This window comes from Malaclemys terrapin, chromosome 22, assembly GCF_027887155.1.
Source record: "Malaclemys terrapin pileata isolate rMalTer1 chromosome 22, rMalTer1.hap1, whole genome shotgun sequence".
NCBI lineage: Eukaryota > Metazoa > Chordata > Testudines > Emydidae > Malaclemys > Malaclemys terrapin.
The window spans coordinates 2,909,161-2,928,519 of NC_071526.1; the positions used below are offsets into that span (position 1 = coordinate 2,909,161).

Below are 19,359 nucleotides of genomic sequence, written 5' to 3' on the forward strand. Positions count from 1 at the left end.
AAAGAGGGTAGGAACTGTCAGTTTTATAAACTTAATCTGCAGATGCTCTGCACACTACCACAACCTGTCCTGCCAACGGTCTCTAAGGGAGGGAAGGAGTGAGTAACTCTCATGCTGCTAACTCCAGACCTTGTCCTCAGCTCCTAAGAGACTGCCAGCTATGCTGACTCACAAGGGGCTCCAGTCTACTGGGGTGGACGCCAACATCCTGCTGCTGGAAAAATGGGAATGTGCAGTCACAATCGCACCCACAGGACTGGGCCTGGATTAACCATTTCACATGAATGTGAAAGAAACAGTTCACCTAGAAGTAAGGAAACCCTATAGTGCCAGAGAACACATACCCTCGTGCAAACAGTCAATTCTACATACTACTGCTACGGGCAAGGCCCCTTACATGCAGTTTGCATCAGTTTTCCAGCATATGTGGTGAGTTTCGGTTCTCAGCGATTCAATGACCTCAAGGAGAGGAACAAGAGGGAGCTGAGAAGCACCTTCTTACCTTGGTACTGGGAAGGAGACTCTGATGGGCGGCCATACTTGTGCTTTCTACCATCTTTCCAGTCTATGGCTAAGATAAGAAACAAAGCATTCATGTGAACGAGGAAGCCCGCCTGATTCAGCTCTAGTCTTCAGCATGAGGTGGTCACACAGCTACACACTGGACACTGACTTGGTTTCCTCTGACTCACAGGCCCTTTGTATCTCCCAGGGAAGAACTGACCCCTGGACAAGAGGGAAGCTCCCACTGTTTGACTTGCTCTCTCCCCATCAACATCCACCGCAGAATCTACCAAGCCCCCATCTCAGTTTACATCTGCCTCATCCCACTGAGCTCAAGAGAAGGAAAATTGGGCCTCAGGTGTCTGCTGGGTCTCAGTCTCTACCAACTCTCACCTGCTAATATTCATCATTAACGATGAGCCAAGAGGCAAGGAACAAACCCTTTCACCTTCTAGTTTTTAACATTTTAAACGAGGCTAAAGGCTGGTAGGCTTCAGGGACAGACTCTGAGAGGGGGGGAAATGAAAGTGAAAGGGGGCTGCCTCCCCCTGTGCTGTTTTATGGGAGGGGGAAGCCTGGATCAGATCCCCATTTCCAAATAAAGATCAGTGCAGCTATTCCCTTCCCCACCATCCACCTAGCCCCTCTTCTGGTGATCCAGGGGCTTGGACATCAATGGGTTTCCTCCAAAGTCCTGAAGGATCACACGCAAAGTATCAGGAGTCTGAGCTCCAATATGGGGTGCTCGCTGCCCAGGTCACCAGGGCCTGAGACACTGAGTATTGCTCAACTCCTGCAGAGAGAGCCAAATTCAGCTAGATAGCATCCCACTGGCTGCTCAAGAAATGGTGCTGATGGCTCCACAGGCTGTCACTTCAAGTCCTCTTTGCTCACAAGGATGGTGGCCACAGACTGTGAAGTGGCATAAAAATGAAGGGATTCTCAAGACCCTTCCCAAAGTGTGATAAGCAACAAAACAGGCAACTCCACACATGGAAGCCCGACAGACCATGCATTAATAGGCTATTAGTCCCTGTTTGGGTGAGCTGCTTATCAAACGAGGCTGCATCATGCACTGGTAGCTGACGAACGCACAGCCCGGCATGCCTTATTGCCATTACAGTCTAACTCATTTATTTTACATTGCATTTTTAAAGCTATTTTAACGCTGTTTTCAGAAGTAATTTTGTGAAGCTCTATGTAATATACTCTTCCACCATGAAAAGGAGTTTTTAGTGAAAGGATATGAGAAAAAGATGTAGGGAAATGGATTTAAAAGCTCTCAACAAGAAGCTGAAAGAGCCACAAACTGCTGCTGAAAGGGCAACTGGACCACCTACGGGAGAGGCCAGGTTAAAACAGCCATTTTCTCCTTCAGCTCTTCATTTTCCCCACAGCTTCCAAAGCACCTCCCTTTGCTGTCACATACAGTCAATGTAATAGTGAGGACACCCCACATGTGACTCACTGGACTTGGTGCATAACTGTGACCATCAAAAACGAGCCCAAACGGCCAATCAGAATGTGCCTTTGGGCAATCAGCGTTCCCAGGCAGACTAACAACTGATATTGCACATGGAGGGAAATGCTCTACCACCTCTTGAGAAAAGCAAGGACGGGGCAGACAAAGCTCAGAAGACAGAGATGGAGAATACCTATGGGGCACTTAATGCCCCCTCCCCCACACCATACTGCTGTTCAAACGCTCACTACTTTGGGCATTCTGGATTACTTCACTGAGTTCTCTGCAGGATAAGTCACATTTCTGCAGTTAATTTTTTTTAATGCAAAATCCTTCATAAGCAGCACACAAAACCAACAAAAGGGGAAGGAAACTCCAGGAATACAGGGGCTCCGCTGTGCAAATTACTTTAGCTAAAAAAGTTCAGTGAATGATAGAAAATCAGGTCAACAGGACAGGAACCAGTTTGTATCCAGCACATGCATTGATTCTGGAACATATGGCACCGCATTCACAACACAGAGGTCACAACGGCAACACTGCCTAGCCTCCTGCTCCACACGGCAAAAAGATGACAAGCTGTGTGAGAGGCCACACTGCTGACTAATCAACCTGCCTCTTTTATTTCCAGGCCCTCCAGCTGCCTCCCAGCATGCGCTCCCTGTTTTCCGTCATTTACTTTCACTTCATTAAAGGACAAGTGGTGCTAGAAAGAGGATAATGCTCCTGTAGGATAAACCTCTGGAGAAGCAAAGGAGACATAAAAAAAATAAAGGGAAGGGGGAAGAAATCAAGCATGGAAATCTCCTGCAATAAACATGTGCATGTGGCAGATGTGAACAAAACTGCAGTGGCTGCTTCACTCTTTACTGTTCTCCCCTCCCCCATCCTCTGTAGAAAGCATGATGAGATCACTCCAGTGAAATGCACATGTATGGAACAACACTAAAGGAAATCAATATTTCTTTAAAGAACAAAAGCCACGAACTGCTAAGATGCAAACAGACTGCTTGGGTTTATCCTTCTGTTTAGGCAAACAGCACATAGGTAGCTTGCTTGTAACTGCACAGTGCTCCCTGTGCTTGCAGTTGCAAAAGCCTTGTAATGGGATGAAAGATTCAGGCAACTAGAGTTAAGTTCCTGTGATATATTTGATCTCCACAAGGCAGGCTGGTCTTCAGTTTCATGCCTCATTAGAAGGGGGAGGCTTCTAACTGCGGGCACTAGCTCAGATCATGCTGGGAGCACTAGCAGATGGTGCATGGACCAGGCTTCACAGTGGAATATCACTGCCTGACATGATGCCCCAGATGCTGCAGGGGTGCTATGAGGATAGCAAAAGCTCCCTTCAAATGGCCTTGCCACCCAAGCCAGACTAAGTGCTTCCTTAAAAAGGTCTGTGACAGTTATTATCGTGCACAAGATGGTGAAGGGACTCTGCAGCAATGGGAACTGAAGTTTTACCTAGGAAGCAGATACAGCGCAGATAGCGGCAGTGTGAGCTCCCCCATGCTATTCCCCCAGTGATCTCTGCCCTGACCTGGCAGCACCCTGCAGCATCACTGGGACTGAGAGGTCTCCATAGCAGTTCAGCTCTGTGTCTCTCGTGAGCAGACTGCACTGGCATGGGGATGGACTACATGACAACAGAGATTTTTCTTTAACTTCTACCCATCTGGACTACTGTCCAAGGGGTCCAAGTGAGACCTACTCCACTCCCTTCTCTTCGGGCTTTGCCCCAGACTGGGACACAGGTCCCAGAGCTTCCTCTCCATCTTCATACCAACTCTCTAATGATCTGCAACTGATTCATTAGTTTATACCCAATTAACCAAGGGGCCTCTGCCTAGACCGAGCACTACCACTTACCTTTCTGAGGGCCTGGCTTCCGCATTATACCGCTTGCTGCCGTCCTTAGGCTGGAACTAGCTCGGCTTTAGCTACCTGAAGATGTCTAGGGACAAAAGAAATAAACATGATAAAATTCCCAGCTCTGCATCATACAAGTGTCTGCAATATTAAATAAATATGCAGCAGTGGAGAAGAAAAAGTATCCTTTCATCCCAAACTGCTTGGAAAATCTCCTATTGCTAATGTGGACGATACTGTCAAGCCTTCTGAAACCAGAACGGTCTTTCTCCAATAAGCGAGCAACTTTAAATTTATAGCAGCAGCAGCAGCACAAATTAGTAAGAAGAGCATATGCCAATCTCTGTGCTCCCCGGTGGGGGGTTGTTCTTGCTCTCTAACAAAGAGAGAGAGACCTGACATTTATTAAAGAAACACATGGAAATGTAGTATTAACCTGGCGATGAGAGTAACCCAATTTCCAGCATGGCACTTGAAGTTTGAATTGCACATGGCAATTCTGTGCAATTAGTAAAAGGAATTGGACATGGAGGCAGGAAATATTTTTCCTGGTACTGCTGCAATGCAAGTCCTAGCTGCTGATGTGTGTTTGCTTCCCAGTTTGAGGAGGGCTGGCTAGTAAGTCCATTTCCAACAAGTCAAAGGATTTGTATTTTTGTCATAAGAAAGCCAGCTGGAGATTTACTCCAGACATTTAGGTCAAAGGTCATGCTTCCCTTCTTAGCCAGGTCACAGGAGGTCTGAAGGCCAGTTTCACTTGTACCAAGTGATATATAGCATACTGCCTAAACCAGGGGTCTCAAACTCAAATGACCATGAGGGCCACATGAGAACTAGTACATTGGCCCGAGGGCCACATTACTGACACCTCCCCCCCCTCCCCCCGCGCCACCCTCGGCCCCGCCCCCCACTCCACCCCTTCCATGAGGCCCCACCCCTGCCCCGCCTCTTCCCACCCCTTCCCTGCCCCCATTCCACCCCTTCCCTGAAATCCCCACCCCAACTCTGCCCCCTCCCTGCCCCCAGGGGGTGCAGAAGGGGTGTGGTGGGGGCTCAGGGCAGGGAGGTGGGGTGTGGGGTGCAGGAGGGGAGAGGGGTACAGCAGGGGATTCAGGGCAGGGGGTCAGGGTGCAGGGTGCGGCATGGGGCTCAGGGCAGTGGGTTGGGATGCAGGAGGGGTGCAGGGTGAGGCAGGGGGTCGGGGTGCAGGGTGCGACAGGAGGCTCAGGGCAGGGGGTTCGGCTGCAGGAGGAGTTCGGGGGACAGGATCTGGCCCGGCGCATACCGGGGGCAGGGTAGGCTTCCTGCCTGCCCTGCCTGCCTGCCCGCGAGTCCCTCGCAGCCCCCCCGCCCTCCCCTACTGTTTACCAGAGCGGCTCCATCCAGACTTGCACCGGGAGCAGGGCATGCTCCGTGCCTGCCTGCCCTACCCTGTGCAGCTCCGGGAAGAGGCTGGAACGTGGGGAAGGGGGGGCGGAGGGGCTGTGTGTTTCTGTTGCTTGAGGCACCGCCGCCAGCAGCTCCCATTGGCCGCGGTTCCCCGTTCCCGGCCAATGGGAGCTGCTGGGGGCGCTGCCTAAAGCAACAGCCACACACAGCCCCTCCGCCCCCCCTTCCCCATGTTCCAGCCTCTTCCCGGAGCTGCACAGGGTAGGGCAGGCAGGCATGGAGCATGCCCTGCTCCCGGTGCAGGTCCGGATGGAGCCGCTCTGGTAAACACTAGGGGAGGGTGCGAGGGGCTCGCGGGCCGCGTGTTTGAGACCCCGGCCTAAACCCTGATTGAAAATTCCTAAAATAAGTGGCTAAGCCAAGGGTCTCAAACACGCGGCCCGCCAAGTTATTTGTTGCGCCCGCCAAGCTCCCCGCGCCCCCCCCAGAGTTATTTCCCGCAGCCGCCAAGCTCCCCTCCCCTGCTGCCCCAGCGCGCCACATCTCCGCTCCTCTGCCTACCTCCAGGCGCTTCCCGCTGCCAGACAGCTGTTTGGCGGTGCTTAGCACTTTCCAGGAGGGTGGGGGGAGGAGCGGGGAGCCGCGCGCTCAGGGGAGGAGGCGGAGAAGAGGCAGGGCTGGGGTGGGGATTTGGGGAAGGGGTTGGAATGGGGGCGGGGAAGGGGTGGGAAGACGCAGGGCAGGAGTGAGGCCTCATGAAAAGGGTGGAGTGGGGATAGGGGGGCACTTTTGTACCTTTATATGAAAAGGTGTCAGTGATACAGCCCTCCGGCCAATGTACTAGTCCTCATGTGGCCCTTGTGGTGATTTGAGTTTGAGATCCCTGAGCTAAGCCCTACACAAGTCCACAGCGACAGAGTCAGGAAAGCTAGCACAAGCACGTACTGACACTGAACTAAATGAAAGATGCAAGTATGTCAATACAAATTCCCCCATTTAACAATGTGGGCAATTCCAAAATTGGAATCTCTCTGCAAACGGAAGTCACATCACAGGATGCAATGCTAGATTCCTGTTTAAAGAGACACTGTCAGGTCCAATTTAGCTACAAAATTTTGATTTTGTAGAACAGACTTTTACCAAACCTAGGGCAAGTTTTTTATTCTAATGGATGATTTTTTGATTTTAATAAAACTTTCCTCTCTGGTGTTTGCAACCTTAAACAATCTCCAAAATCAACATGAATAGCAACAACAACAACAAGACAAACTGTTTTGGTAACCAATTTGAGAGAGCAGCAAAAAGTAAACTTTACATTATCTGTATATAGTGAAATGAAACTGCAAAGCTTCTTTTCATTTCAATAATTTAAGGTGAATTATAAGGAAGTTGATTTAAAATATAATTTTTAACCTGGGAGCATAACTTCAATGTCTCCTCCCTAAAATGTTCTTTCATAATTTCACTTTGTTAAAAGGTGCTGAGCGAAGAGCCTGCGACCTCTAGCCGTAGACCAGGAGGAGGATCCTGCATTTAAGGCACTGCACAGAGGCTCAGGAGACCTGGGTTCAGCTCCCTGCTCTATCACAGACTCTCCACGAGGGGTGAGTTTTCAAAAGCATAAATCCCTCTGAGTACTAATGGGATGTGAGGTCTAAGACACTTTGGTGAGTTTGAAAGTCCACCCTGAATCTCTAGGCACCTTAGTTCTTCATATATGAAGTGGGGATGACACTGCTCTCTCCACCAGGAAATTTGTGAGGGTAAATTCACTCATGTGCGTGAGGCATTCAGACACTATGGTGACAAGGACCATACAGTTGAGGAGAGAGAACAAGTGCAGCATGGGCACTATACCCTACCCTTCCACCTGGGCTTCAACCCTGTGCTGGAGGGATTGACTACTGCCAAGTCTCCACAGCCTGTCCCCTCTTCAACTTCTCCACAGACATTGCCACCGAGGAACACAACAGGAAAATGGTAAATGTGTTACCAAAAAATAGGGACTGCCTCTTCCTTAAAAAGGGTAGTAGGATGATATTCATAGTGAACACCTCGCTGCTAAGAGCTGGACTAAGACAACCAATTCATTTGCAATACTAAATGTAACATACATAAGCTGTCCTGATGACAAGAACCCCCTACCAGGAGCATAGGTAGAAGAGTCAGACTTATCATGACAACAGCCAGGTAATTTGCCTACAGGGTGCTACTAGGAAGGCTCTCATACAGCATGTAAACAGCACGATAGAAAGTTGAGGTGGAGCCTGTCTCTATCGATGGTCCATATTATTACCAGGGATCCCAGGTTCCTGTGATAAAACCCCTGAAATTCTCCAGTAATAAAACATAAAAATCCGCATTTTTCCATGATCAAAATGAAATGCTGAACTTCAGTTTCTCTAGCCACAATATATATAGGGATCAGTTGAACACAATGTTTTATTGATCTACAGTAGACCCCCATTTATCCAAGCCTCCATAATCCAGTTCTCTGTATTAACCGAACCATTAGCCATCAGGGAGTGACTGCAGCGGGGCTCGGGCTGTCACCTGCAGGCAGCTGGTGGTTCAGTTAACATGGAGAGCCAGATAATGAAGGCTTGGATAAACAGGGTTCTACTGTACATGTCCCCTCTTCCCCCCCTCCCCCCACACACAATGTAAAAACCAAAGATTCTCTGTAAAAATGTAAATTCAGCATTTTTCCACGGCAAATGGATTTCTAGGACCCCTGGTTATTACCAACACCACAGCGAAATGTAGGAGCAAGATTCTGGAAACTAAATACAGATTATTCAGAAGAAGTCTGAAATCCAAAGCCACTATGGCAGCTTTCCCTGAGCCACTCACAGTTCCACATGCTAGGCCAGCTACACAAGGGAAATAAAGATTCTTCATGTATTAGTTAGAAGGAAAGCCAATAGAGAAGAGAAAATCTCCGTCTTCATCCAAACAGCCAGAGTGCAAGACTCTCAATGTAGAAGCGATCAACAACCAGCCCCTACCTCTGTAAGAAACCAGCCTAGCAGAAGGAAGGTGTAGAAAGCTCTGCCTTCCAAAGGTAACTGGTGTGATATTTAATGCGGTGAAGTGTTCAAATACCAGTGATGAGCATCACGGACATGGCTATAAATAACCAAATTGGAACCAGAAGTCTAATGTGAAAATGAACAAGGCTTGACAAATCCACTTGTCTAGCCACGGAGGAGGCTTTCCCAGGTAAGTACTATCAACTTCAGCAGAATCCAAGGGTTTGTTTAAAACGGCTCCTCAGCCAGAAAGCCAGAATCTTTAGTCAGGTTCTTTGAATATTAACCTGATCCTCAATACATAGTAAGTAACCTACAATATAGCATGTTAACATTTTATTGCAACTTTGCCTTAAAAAACAAAAAAAAATTCAGCTATTACTGTTGCAAAAATAACCTTTTACAGATGGAGAAAATATAAACCAATACAGTGCTGTCTTTCTAGGTCTGTACACACAGCTCCCTTGCCCCAGCTACTGCTCAGAGCATTCCCAACCTGCAGCAAAGTGAAAACTGATCAGTCTAGTTGGATTTCATTGCTGCTTTTCAGAACCCTATAAGCAGCCGAGAAACTGACCAAAAAAATCGAGTCGGTTTCACCCACAGAAGCAAATCCTAGAGCTATTCACTGGAGAGACCTGAAAAAAAGGAGACTGGGGGAGGGTTAGCACAACTACACCACAGCAACTCAGGGAATGGGGGGAGTAGGAAAGAGAACGTTCCTTTTCCCTGCAATCTGCAAGAGGGGATTCAAATTTATCAGGCACCTATTATCTGAGCCCAATTTTTAGAAGGAAGCCTCTGAGAAGGGTCTAGAGCAGGGATCAGCAACCTTTGGCCCACCAGGGTAAGCACCCTGGCAAGCCAGGCCGATTTGTTTATCTGCCGCGTCCGCAGGTTCGGACAATCGTAGCTCCCACAGGCCACAGTTCGCCGCTCCAGGCCAATGGGGGCTGTGGGATGTGGCGGCCAGCACATCCCTCCACCCGCGCCGCTTCCCGCAGCCCCCATTGGCCTGGAGCAGCAAACCGTGGCCAGTGGGAGCCATGATCGGCCGAACCTGCGGACGCGGCAGGTAAACAAACCGGCCCAGGCCGTGTGCCGAAGGTTGCCGATCCCTGGTCTAGAGACAGCACTGCGGTAGGAATGTCAGTACCCTAGCCCTTCTCAAACTGGTATGAGGTTGAATTTGTGTACACTAGGAGTTTTGGGGTCTGTAATTCCCAGTGGGTATTTATCATCAATAAATAGACCTAGTAGAAGCTGTGGAGACAAGACCAGCAATTTAATCACCGTGTTGGCAAGGTTATGTGACACAGTGATAGAAATGCCAAACCTTATCTACACTTCACTGGTGGTAACAAAGGGAAGCTGGAGATACACCTAGAGGGAATTCCAAGCCTGAAATATCCTAGTTTGATTCTGTGAGCCTTCTCTATAGAAATATAGGGATGGAAGGAACCTCAAAAAATCAGCTAGTCCAGGGGTCGGCAACGTTCGGCACGCAGCTCGCCAGGGTAAGCACCCTGGCAGGCCGGGCCAGTTTATTTACCTGCTGACGCGGCAGGTTTGACCAATCGAGGCCCCCACTCGCCGCGGTTCACCGTCCGGGCCAATGGGGGCGGCGGGAAGCAGCGCGGGCCAAGGGATGTGCTGGCCGCGGCTTCCCACTGCCCCCATTGGCCCAGGACGGCAAACCATGGCCAGTGGGGGCCGCGATCGGCCGAATCTGCCGCGTCAGCAGGTAAATAAACTGGCCCAGCCCGCTAGGGTGCTTACCCTGGCGAGCCGCGTGCCGAACGTTGCCGACCCCTGATCTAGTCCATCCCCTACACTGAGGCAGGACAACTATATCTAAACCATCCATGACAGGTGTTTGTCTAACCAGTTCTTGAAAACTTCCAATGACGGGGATTCCACAACCTCCTTTAGAAGCCTATTCCAGAACTTAACTATCCTTATAGTTAGAAAGGTTTTCCTAAAATCAAACCTAAATCTCCCTTGCTGCAGATTAAGATAATTACTTCTTGTCCTACCTTCAATGGACATGGAGAACAATTGATCACCGTCCCCTTTATAACGGTCTGTCATAGCGTAGTCACTGAGTCCTATCAGCCCTTAACCACTAACCACAACCCCTCCTTCCCCACCACCCTGTTTTATTGTATTTTATATTTACAATGAGTCACCAGTTTCTCCATTTGCTTCTGAGGAAGGGTGCTGTAGCAACAGCAGCCAGGACTGCCTACTTCTGCTTTCCTTCAAGCGCCCAACTCTTCCTCTGACACTCCCTTTCTGTCTGCGTATATAGAACTAGCTGCTGGGGATACTTCCACCCAATTAGCCCCTGAGATGTACCCCCACTCAGTTATTGGCCTCATCTGCCCACTGCCTTTCAATCAGAGCTCAATCAGTGCAAACAGGTAGGGATTTGAATGATTGGGGTGCTGAGTAAACTCCAGAGCCAGCAAACCCTGTTATACAACCCCTAACGTATTTGAAGGCTGTTATCGGGTCCCCCCTCAGCTTTCTTTCTTCAAGATTAAACACGCCCAGGTTTTTTCACCTTTTCTCACAGGTCAAGTTTTCTAAACCTTTTAACAGTTTTGTTGCTCTCTTCTGGACTCTCTCCAATTTATCTACAGGATGGTACCCAGAATTTGACACAGTACTCCAGCTGAGGCCTCACCAGTGCCAAGCAGGGCAGGACAATTACATCCCATATCTTACATAAAATATTCCTGTAATATACTCAGAATATTAGACTTTTTCATATTGTTGACTCATATTCAATTTGCAATCCACTATAATTCCCAGATCCTTTTCCACAGTATTACTACTAGCCAGTTATTCCCCATTTTGTAGTTGTGCACTTGATTTTTCCTTTCTAAAGTACAATACTCTGCATTTGTCTTTATTGAATTTTACCTGGTTGATTACGTTGGTAAATTGGAGAATTGGTCTATAATTTTGAATTCTAATCCTATCCTCCAAAGTACTAGCAACCTCTCCCACCTTGGTGTCATCCACACATTTTAAAAGCACGCTTGCCACTCTGTTACCCAAGTCACTAATGAAAATACTGAATAATACCGGACCCAGGACAGACCCCTGTAGGACCCCACTAAATACATCCTCCCACTTTGACAGCAAACCATTGATAACTACTCTTTGAGTATGAGTTTTCAACCAGCTTTGCATCTACCTTATAGAAATTTCACTAGAGCACATATCCCTAGTTTGGAACTCTGTCAAAAGCCTTACTAAATGCAAGATACATCACATCTAACGTCCCCCTCTCCACTAGCCCAGTAACCCTATCAAAGAAGGAAATTCAGTTAGTTTGGCATGATTTGTTCTTGGCTACTCCTTATCACCCTATTATCCTCTAGATGCTTACAACTTGATTGTTTAATAATCTGTTCCAGTATCTTTACAGATATCAAAGTTAGGCTGACTGGTCTATAATTTCCCGGGTCCTCTTTGTTTCCCTTTCTAAAGATAGATACTATGTTTTCCCTTTTCTAGTTCGCTGGGACTTAGGGTGACCAGATGTCCCGATTTTATAGGGACAATCCCGATTTTTCCGTCTTTTTCTTATATAGACTCCTATTACCCCCCAACCCCGTCCCGATTTTTCACACTTGCTGTCTGGTCACCCTACTGGGACTTCACCCATTCTCAATCAGGGGAGGTCCTGGACGATTGGGAAAAGGAAAATGTAGTGCCTATATTTAAAAAAAGGGAAGAAAGAGAACCCGGGGAACTACAGACCAGTCAGCCACACCGGCCCCCGGCAAAATCATGTAGCAAGTCCTCAAGGAAACCATTTTAAAGCACTTGGAGGAGAGGAAGGTGATCAGGAACAGTCAACCCGGATTCACCAAGGGCAAGTCATGCCTGACCAACCTGATTGACTTTTACGATGAGATAACTGGCTCTGTGGATATGGGGAAAGCAGTGGATGTGATAGATCTTGACTTTAGCAAAGCTTTTGATACAGTCTTCCACAGTATTCTTGCCACCAACTAAAAAGTATGGATTGGATGAATGGACAATAAGGTGGATAGAAAGCTGGCTAGATTGTTGGGCTCTACAGGTAGTGATCATCCTTAGAGTGAAGCATCCTTAGAGGTTTTTAAGGCCCGGCTTGACAAAGCTTTGGCTTGGATGATTTAGTTGGTGTTGGTCCTGCTTTGAGCAGGGGGTTGGACTAGATGACCTCCTGAGGTCTCTTCCAACCCTAATATTCTATGATTCTCCATGAGTTCTTGAAGATAATCACTAACGGTTCTGCGATTGCTTCAGCAAGCTCAAGTACCCTAGGTGAATTTCATCAGGACTTCCTGACTTGAAAAATACAGCTAACTCATCTAAACACTCCTCAACCTGCTCTTTCACTATTCTGGCTTCTGTTCCTTCCCCCTTACTGTTAATATTAAATTTGTTAAGCATCTGCTCACAATTAACCTTTTTAGTGAAGACTGAAGCAAAACAGACATTAAACACCTTGGCCTTACTGGTGTCATCCATTCCTAGCTCTCCTTCCACACTAAGCAGAGGACCTACACTTCCCTTCACCTTTATGTTGATCCTTAGGTATTTACAGAATACCTTCTGACTGGCTTTTATGTCCCTTGCTAGGTGTAACTCATTTTGTGCCTTAGCCTTTCTGATTTTGTCCCTGCATTCTCGTGCTATTCTTTTGAACTCAAATCTTAGCAATGTGTCCATGTTTCCACTTTTTGTAGGATGCCTTTTTGATTTTCAGATCATTAAAGAGTTCCTGGTGCAGCCTATGTTAGCTTCCTATCTTTCCTTTGTGGCCGCATGATTTTCTGTTGTGGCTTTAATATTGTTTCTTTGAGAAACTAGCAGCTCTCCTGAACTCATTTTTCCCTTAGATAATTTTTCCATGGGACCTTACACTGCAGATTTCTGAGTTTGTTAAAGTCTGCCTTTTTGAAGTCCATTGTCCTTATTATGCTGCTGAGTCCTTCTTTTCCTTAGAATCATGAAATCTGTCATTTCATGATCCCTTTCAACCAAGTTGCCTTCCACATTCAGATTCACAACCAATTCTATTAGTCATAATCAAGTCGAAAATGGCTGCCTTCTGGTTACTTCCTCTACTTTCTGAAACAAGAAGTTGTCCCAAACACATTCCAAGAAGTTACTGTATATTTTCTCTTTTTCTGTATTACTTTTTCAACAGATGCCTGGGTAGTTAAAGTCCCCCATTGTTATCAGATCATGTGTTTTGGCTATTTCTGTTGTTTGTTCCAAAAATGCCTCCTTCAGCTCCTCCTCCAGATTTGGTGAATGAATTGTAGTGGAGAAAGGTAAAGGAGGCGAGGAGGAATAGCAAAGAGAAAAATGGTGTACATATGCATGCCCGCACATGCACAACATGGTATAAGGGAAGATATTTGAAGAACAAATAACAAAAAGCTGTGTGCCAGTAACTGATGGAAGAATTTGGCTCTAAAATAGATGAGGAATTCTTCAAGAACTTCAGAAGCAGTGTGCCCTGGGGAGTGTGTGTCAGCTGGACCACCAACATATAAAGGAGGCAATCAAAGAGGACAAGGAGACAATACAGAAGCTAAATTATAGCTTTGCACCAGTGTTCACCATAGGATAAGAGGGAAGTAGCTTCCTTGGGGTTACTCTGCACTGTCAGTGACAGAGGTATCAAAAGAGAGGTGATGGCACAGTTAGACAAATTAAATTCCAGTAGATCTCCACAGCCAGATGATTTACATTGGAATTTAGAAAGAACTAAAGACCAAATTAGCTGAGCTAATAATAAAAATAAATAATATAGCATTAAAAACAGCTACTATGTAGGAAGACTAGAGGGTGGCCAATGTTGTATGTGTGTTTTTGCAAAGGTGCTGCTGAGGATGATCCTAGGAATCAGTGGCCAGCGAACCTTAACTATTTTGTCTGATACTGAAGTAAGGATTAAAAAACACTGGTAACCAGTATCCTGGGATGCTTTGGCTCCAGAATCCACCACTGCACTCCAGAATCAAAGCTTTCATTTTTTTTTTTTTTTTTTTTAAAAAGAGTAAGTTTCCAGCCCATATTATCATCAAGTTAAATTAGAAAGCATGAACCAAATGTATACCGATATAGTGCTATCTTCCTGAAAAAATAGGTCAGAGGTGCAAATTCATCTCAATAGGACATTAACTCTGAAACCTAAAGAGTTTAACTATTTAACTGAACATCGTTTTAGCAGAAACATACATTTAATGTACTTATCCCACAATCCCCTAGATGCCAAAAGCCCCAATACGCCTCTATAGAACTGCTGTAACTTCCAGCTCCCCCGGACAACTTCTACAAGACAGTTATGCCTTGTCAGTACACATACAAAGCTCTGTGGCATATCAAAAACTGAAAATATGGAGACAAAATAAAAAACTGAATTTAATCTCAAATTGAATAACAGAGGCTAATGTACTGCTTGCTTTATGCATTTTCATATTTTATGCGTTAAAACGTCCATATTTTAATTTAAATGAAGCTGCCACAGAATTCTCAATCTACTACACCAAAGTGCCAAAGAGTTCAGGTATCCTGACATACACCTTTGATGTGGAGAACAAAACAGAAACAAACCAATACATCTTTTGTAAATGTAAATCATGTCATACAAGGAAAGAATAAAGAGACCAGAATTGTTTCGAGAAAAATCAGAGGAGAGATATTAGATAACGAACAGTGTGGAGAAGGTCACTCAAGGACTCCCATTTGCCCCTCCCAGAGTACGATAGATACTTCTACAGCATTAAAAACATGACACGTCTAAAACAGATAGAAGGGAATAAATTTTGCTGCTGCTGGACACTATCAATGCAATGCAGCAGTACCATTCAAAAAAGGATTAGACATCCCGATAAAAAACATCATCTATAATTATACAGACCATCAATCCCATGCTCCAAGGTAAAAGCTGAATGGTAGCTGGGGTGACCAAGAAAACCTCTCTCTATGGTCTAATACTGCATAAGTAGCTGCATTTTGTGAGGCAAAGGAAGGAGGGCAGGAGTATGTCTTCCAGCTGAAACTTCTGGCATTGACCACTGTCTAAGGCAGGATACCAGATTCTAGCAGCCATTGGTCAGTTCACACATGACAGTTCTGGTCTCCAGAATTCTAAACAGAAATTTTAAACCCTCCTCAGAAAGCCAGAACTTTTTTTAAAAGTGTAGCATTTAGGAGGAGAAAAACCTTCAAGCCATAGAATTAACTGAGACACATTGAGTTTACAATCTTTTTAAAACCCTGTAAAAGCTCTGCTCTAAAGGGAGTCCTGGGTCTGCTGCTTGGAGGTAGAGAATTCTAAGAGCCCCTCATGAGGGATGGTTCTAAGCCAGCAGTGGGCAAACTTTTTGGCCCGAGGGCCACATCTGGGTATGGAAATTGTATGGCGTGCCATAAATGCTCACAAAATTGGGGGTTGGGGTGCGGGAGGGCTCCGGCTGGGGGTGTCGGCTCTTGGGTGGGGCTGCAGATGAGGAGTTAGGGGTGCAGGACAGTGATCCGGGCTGGGACCGAGGCGTTTGAGGACAGGAGGGGGATCAGGGCTGGGGCAGGGGGTTGGGGCATGGGAGGGGGGCAGGGGGACAGGCACCAAGCAGCTCCCAGAAGCAACAGCATGTCCCCCGTCCGGCTCCTATGCGGAGGCGCAGCCAGGCAGCTCTGTGTGCTGCCCCATGTGCAGGCGCCACCTGGCCAATGGGAGCTGCGGGGATGGCGCTCAGGGTGGGGGCAGAGGAGCCGGAGGGGGGACATGCCGCTGCTTCCGGGAGCCATGCGGAGTGGGGCAAACCCCCGACCCTGCTCACCGGCAGGAGATCGAGGGCTGGATGTGGCTCCCGGACCATAGTTTGCCCATCCCTGTTCTAAGCCCTGCTCCAGAGCAAAGCTCTGCCTCCAGTTGCCCTGGAGATGGGGAACACCCCACTGTGAAAACTGTCTGACATGAAGGGGATTCAGTAATCAAATCATACAAAACGAATTCCACTGTTACCGTAGATAGGGTTACAGAGGCTGCAGCTCTGTCTTTCAATTACTCTGGGGAGTTTTTTTTCATCATTGGTTCTGCTGCTTAAATGATTTCCAGCACTTTGCACTGCCCTATCATTTCTCCTCCCTGGGGTTACAGGTGCCCAAGTGCCAGATCCAGATATGAAAGGAAGGTCACAAAGACTCTGCCTTGCCACAAATCTGTTCAGCAGCTCTTGAAAAAGCAGCAGGTTCCTGTTTCACAGTGCTTTACAGAGGCACCGCTGTCAGTAACCTTAGGCCCAAATCATTATTAGCTGCAGTGGGGCCCTGCCAGCATAGCTGCACTCCACAGAGGCCAATCCACCGATCTTCCTGTCCCAGGGGCAGTCTTTCTTACAATCGAGCTATCGAAAATACCTAGATGGCCTCCATTACAGCAGCATCCAAGCACCTCACAATCTTTAATGTATTTATTCCCACAGCACAGCCAGGAGGCACTGAAGTATTATTTTACAGATTGAGAATTAAGCATGGAGAGACAAAGTGACTTGTGTGAGGTCACCCAGAAACGAGGGGGCAAAGTAGAGAACTGAACCCATGTTTCCTGAGTCCCAGGCCCTATGTCTGGATATCTGGGTTTTAATTCAGTTTTATTTATTGACGTTTGTTTGACGCTGGTGGGACTAACAGCCTTGAAGAATGAAGATCTGTGTCCACAGAACAGGAATAGCTTGAGCAGCAGCAGTGAAACTGTGCCCCATGCCAGCATGCCAGTGAGTTCCATACCTAACCTGGAGGGATCGTGTCTCTAAGAAGCAGGGGAATTCACTCATACCCCAAGCACTCAGATGAGACTGAACAAAGAGGCCAAATTGGTGCCAGTCATGATTGTAAAGTTACTATCATGTATCTGTTTTAATTTGCACCGAGCCATATGCCAAACCTTAAACATAAAATCAAAACAACCTGCAATTTGCCCTGGAATTGCTATGTGGTTCACTGGAGTCCTTTAACTAGGATTCTGCCTTTGCGTGTTATGAAGGCACAATCATGCAATAGTATCTAGAAGGCAGTTTCAGCACTACATATTAGAAGACTGTTTTAAAACAGAAGCATGAGACAAACATTTGGGCTCCATAATATCATCAAGGTGGAATGCCAAGGTGCGACTGTCCTCCCTACACAGGAGGTAACTCAACACCCCCCTGTGCAAAGGTACAAATAGAAAAGTAGGACCGAGACCCAAGGCTCTACTCAACACACATGCTCAGGGAATTTTGTTTCATTTAATTAACCCTGCACCTATGCTTTGCAGGGCCCTGTCTTATTTAGACTGTGAAGTTCATGGCAGGGAACATACAGGAGTGTGTAATGTGGCATATAAATTAGCGGTGCTATATAAATGATTCAGAATACCACTAAATTATTTCCACTTAATCAAAAGAGTCCCAACAAAACTCCAGGAATTTACACATTCTCCCTAGAGATATATATAGAAGCTTTCCTTGGCTAAACAACCCTTCCGACTCACCACAAATAAAATTCTCCAACTCAGTCTTCTTCCTTATTCAAATCACTGTTTCAGAGAAAGCCTAGGGAAAGTGAGCCCTACCACATGCCCCAGGAGTCAAGAAATCCAGGCTCTGTCATGCCAAGCAGGTATATAAGCTTCAGAGGCAAGGATTCACCTCTGAAAAGGAGAGATTACTCTTCTTGGGCAGTAACTGGGGTTCTTCGAGATGTGTTGCCTTATGTATCCGTGCATTCTGAAAATATCATGGACAGACCATGTTACCAAAAAAACAGCATTGGAAATTATTGGAACCCAGCAAAAGCTAGTCAGAGAGCTTATGAAAACAAAGTTTCAATTTGCAGGGCACATTTTAAGAGGTTCAGCAGGTGATGAATGTTTATGGGCACTGGAAATGAAAACAGATGGCAGAAGAACACGAGGCAAAAAAAGAAGTTGGATGGATGATGTGGTATCCTGGGAAGATTGAAAAGGACTAGTCATCCACAAAGAGTCTAGCAGAGGATCGTAACGAATGGGCTACCATGGTTGCAAACCGCTGGTAATGAAGACACTACATAAGACAATGGGGAATGAGATTGTCTGGAGCACACGCGGAGGCTGAATGGGCACTGCTACCAAAAATCTCCACATGCACACCTGAAATGGAGTACCCTCAGGGACACTACTCAAAGAATACCCTTGTACCAGATCTCTTTTCTGAACCTGGGAGATGTTAGTGCAAATGCTGACGATGATTGTAGCTGCTAGGGTATCACATGGGGAGAGTAGGAAGCCATTCAAGGTAGCCAACACCAGCCTGCCCCTGATTGCATGTAGCAGAACCAAATGGATGACACACCTGCTATTGCTGAAACCAAAGAGGAGAGCCTCAGCTGCTGTTTCAAGGGGAGAAGAGATGCAGAAGTCCAACTCCTGACAAAGTGAGAGGGAGACAGTGGAACAGCCCACCCAGCAAGCCTAGAGCAGAAGCCATGCCACACTTCAACTTTCATACACTAGACCTTGCCTAGTCTATTGTCTCACCAGCAGGAGCAGCAAGAACAACAGTCTGATCACACCAGAACAGAGCCCCTGCCAATGAGAGTGGAGCCCAGCCAAGCCAGCTGGGAGAAGGAAGGGAACTTGGAGGACCCCAGACAGACCCCAGAGAGTGGGGGAGCAAAACCAGTGAGTGTATGTGTGTACACAAACACGTACACACACACTTATTTTATTTTCTCAGTCACACAGATCTGTATTAATACATCTGTGCCTCTTGGGAGAAGAAACAGGGAGCTGCAGCAGCACCAGTCCAGGGGAGTCCAAATGAGCTCAGAGAAGATTTCTATTATCAATTGCTATTTGCATTTCATATTGCATAGAATTAACTTTGGTTTGTCTTGTTACTTAGGAAGCTGGGATCCCAGAATTCAACATCTTGAGTCTATTGAAACAGGCAAAATATCCTCTGGAATCTGTTGAGTTTGACTGTGAAGAGAAGTCCAGCAACATGCAAACAATACTTGTGAAGATTCCAACAAAGAAAACAAGTGTCCCTGTGTGCCACT

General features: G+C 46.7%; 1 protein-coding gene across 4 annotated transcripts in view; it reads right to left on the minus strand.

Annotated features, from left to right (window-relative positions):
• Positions 1-19,359, minus strand: part of SCMH1 (Scm polycomb group protein homolog 1) — a 111,128-nt gene that overhangs the window by 81,672 nt on the left and 10,097 nt on the right. For 3 of the 4 annotated variants that reach the window (XM_054011906.1, XM_054011903.1, XM_054011904.1), the window contains exons 2-3: positions 3,836-3,920; positions 503-571 (exon numbers count right to left, since the gene is read on the minus strand). In XM_054011906.1, the coding sequence (XP_053867881.1) occupies positions 503-571; positions 3,836-3,860 (94 nt within the window). In that variant the 5' untranslated portion in view covers positions 3,861-3,920. The remainder of the gene's footprint in view (positions 1-502; positions 572-3,835; positions 3,921-19,359) is intronic. The other variant, XM_054011905.1, reaches the window with a different exon arrangement.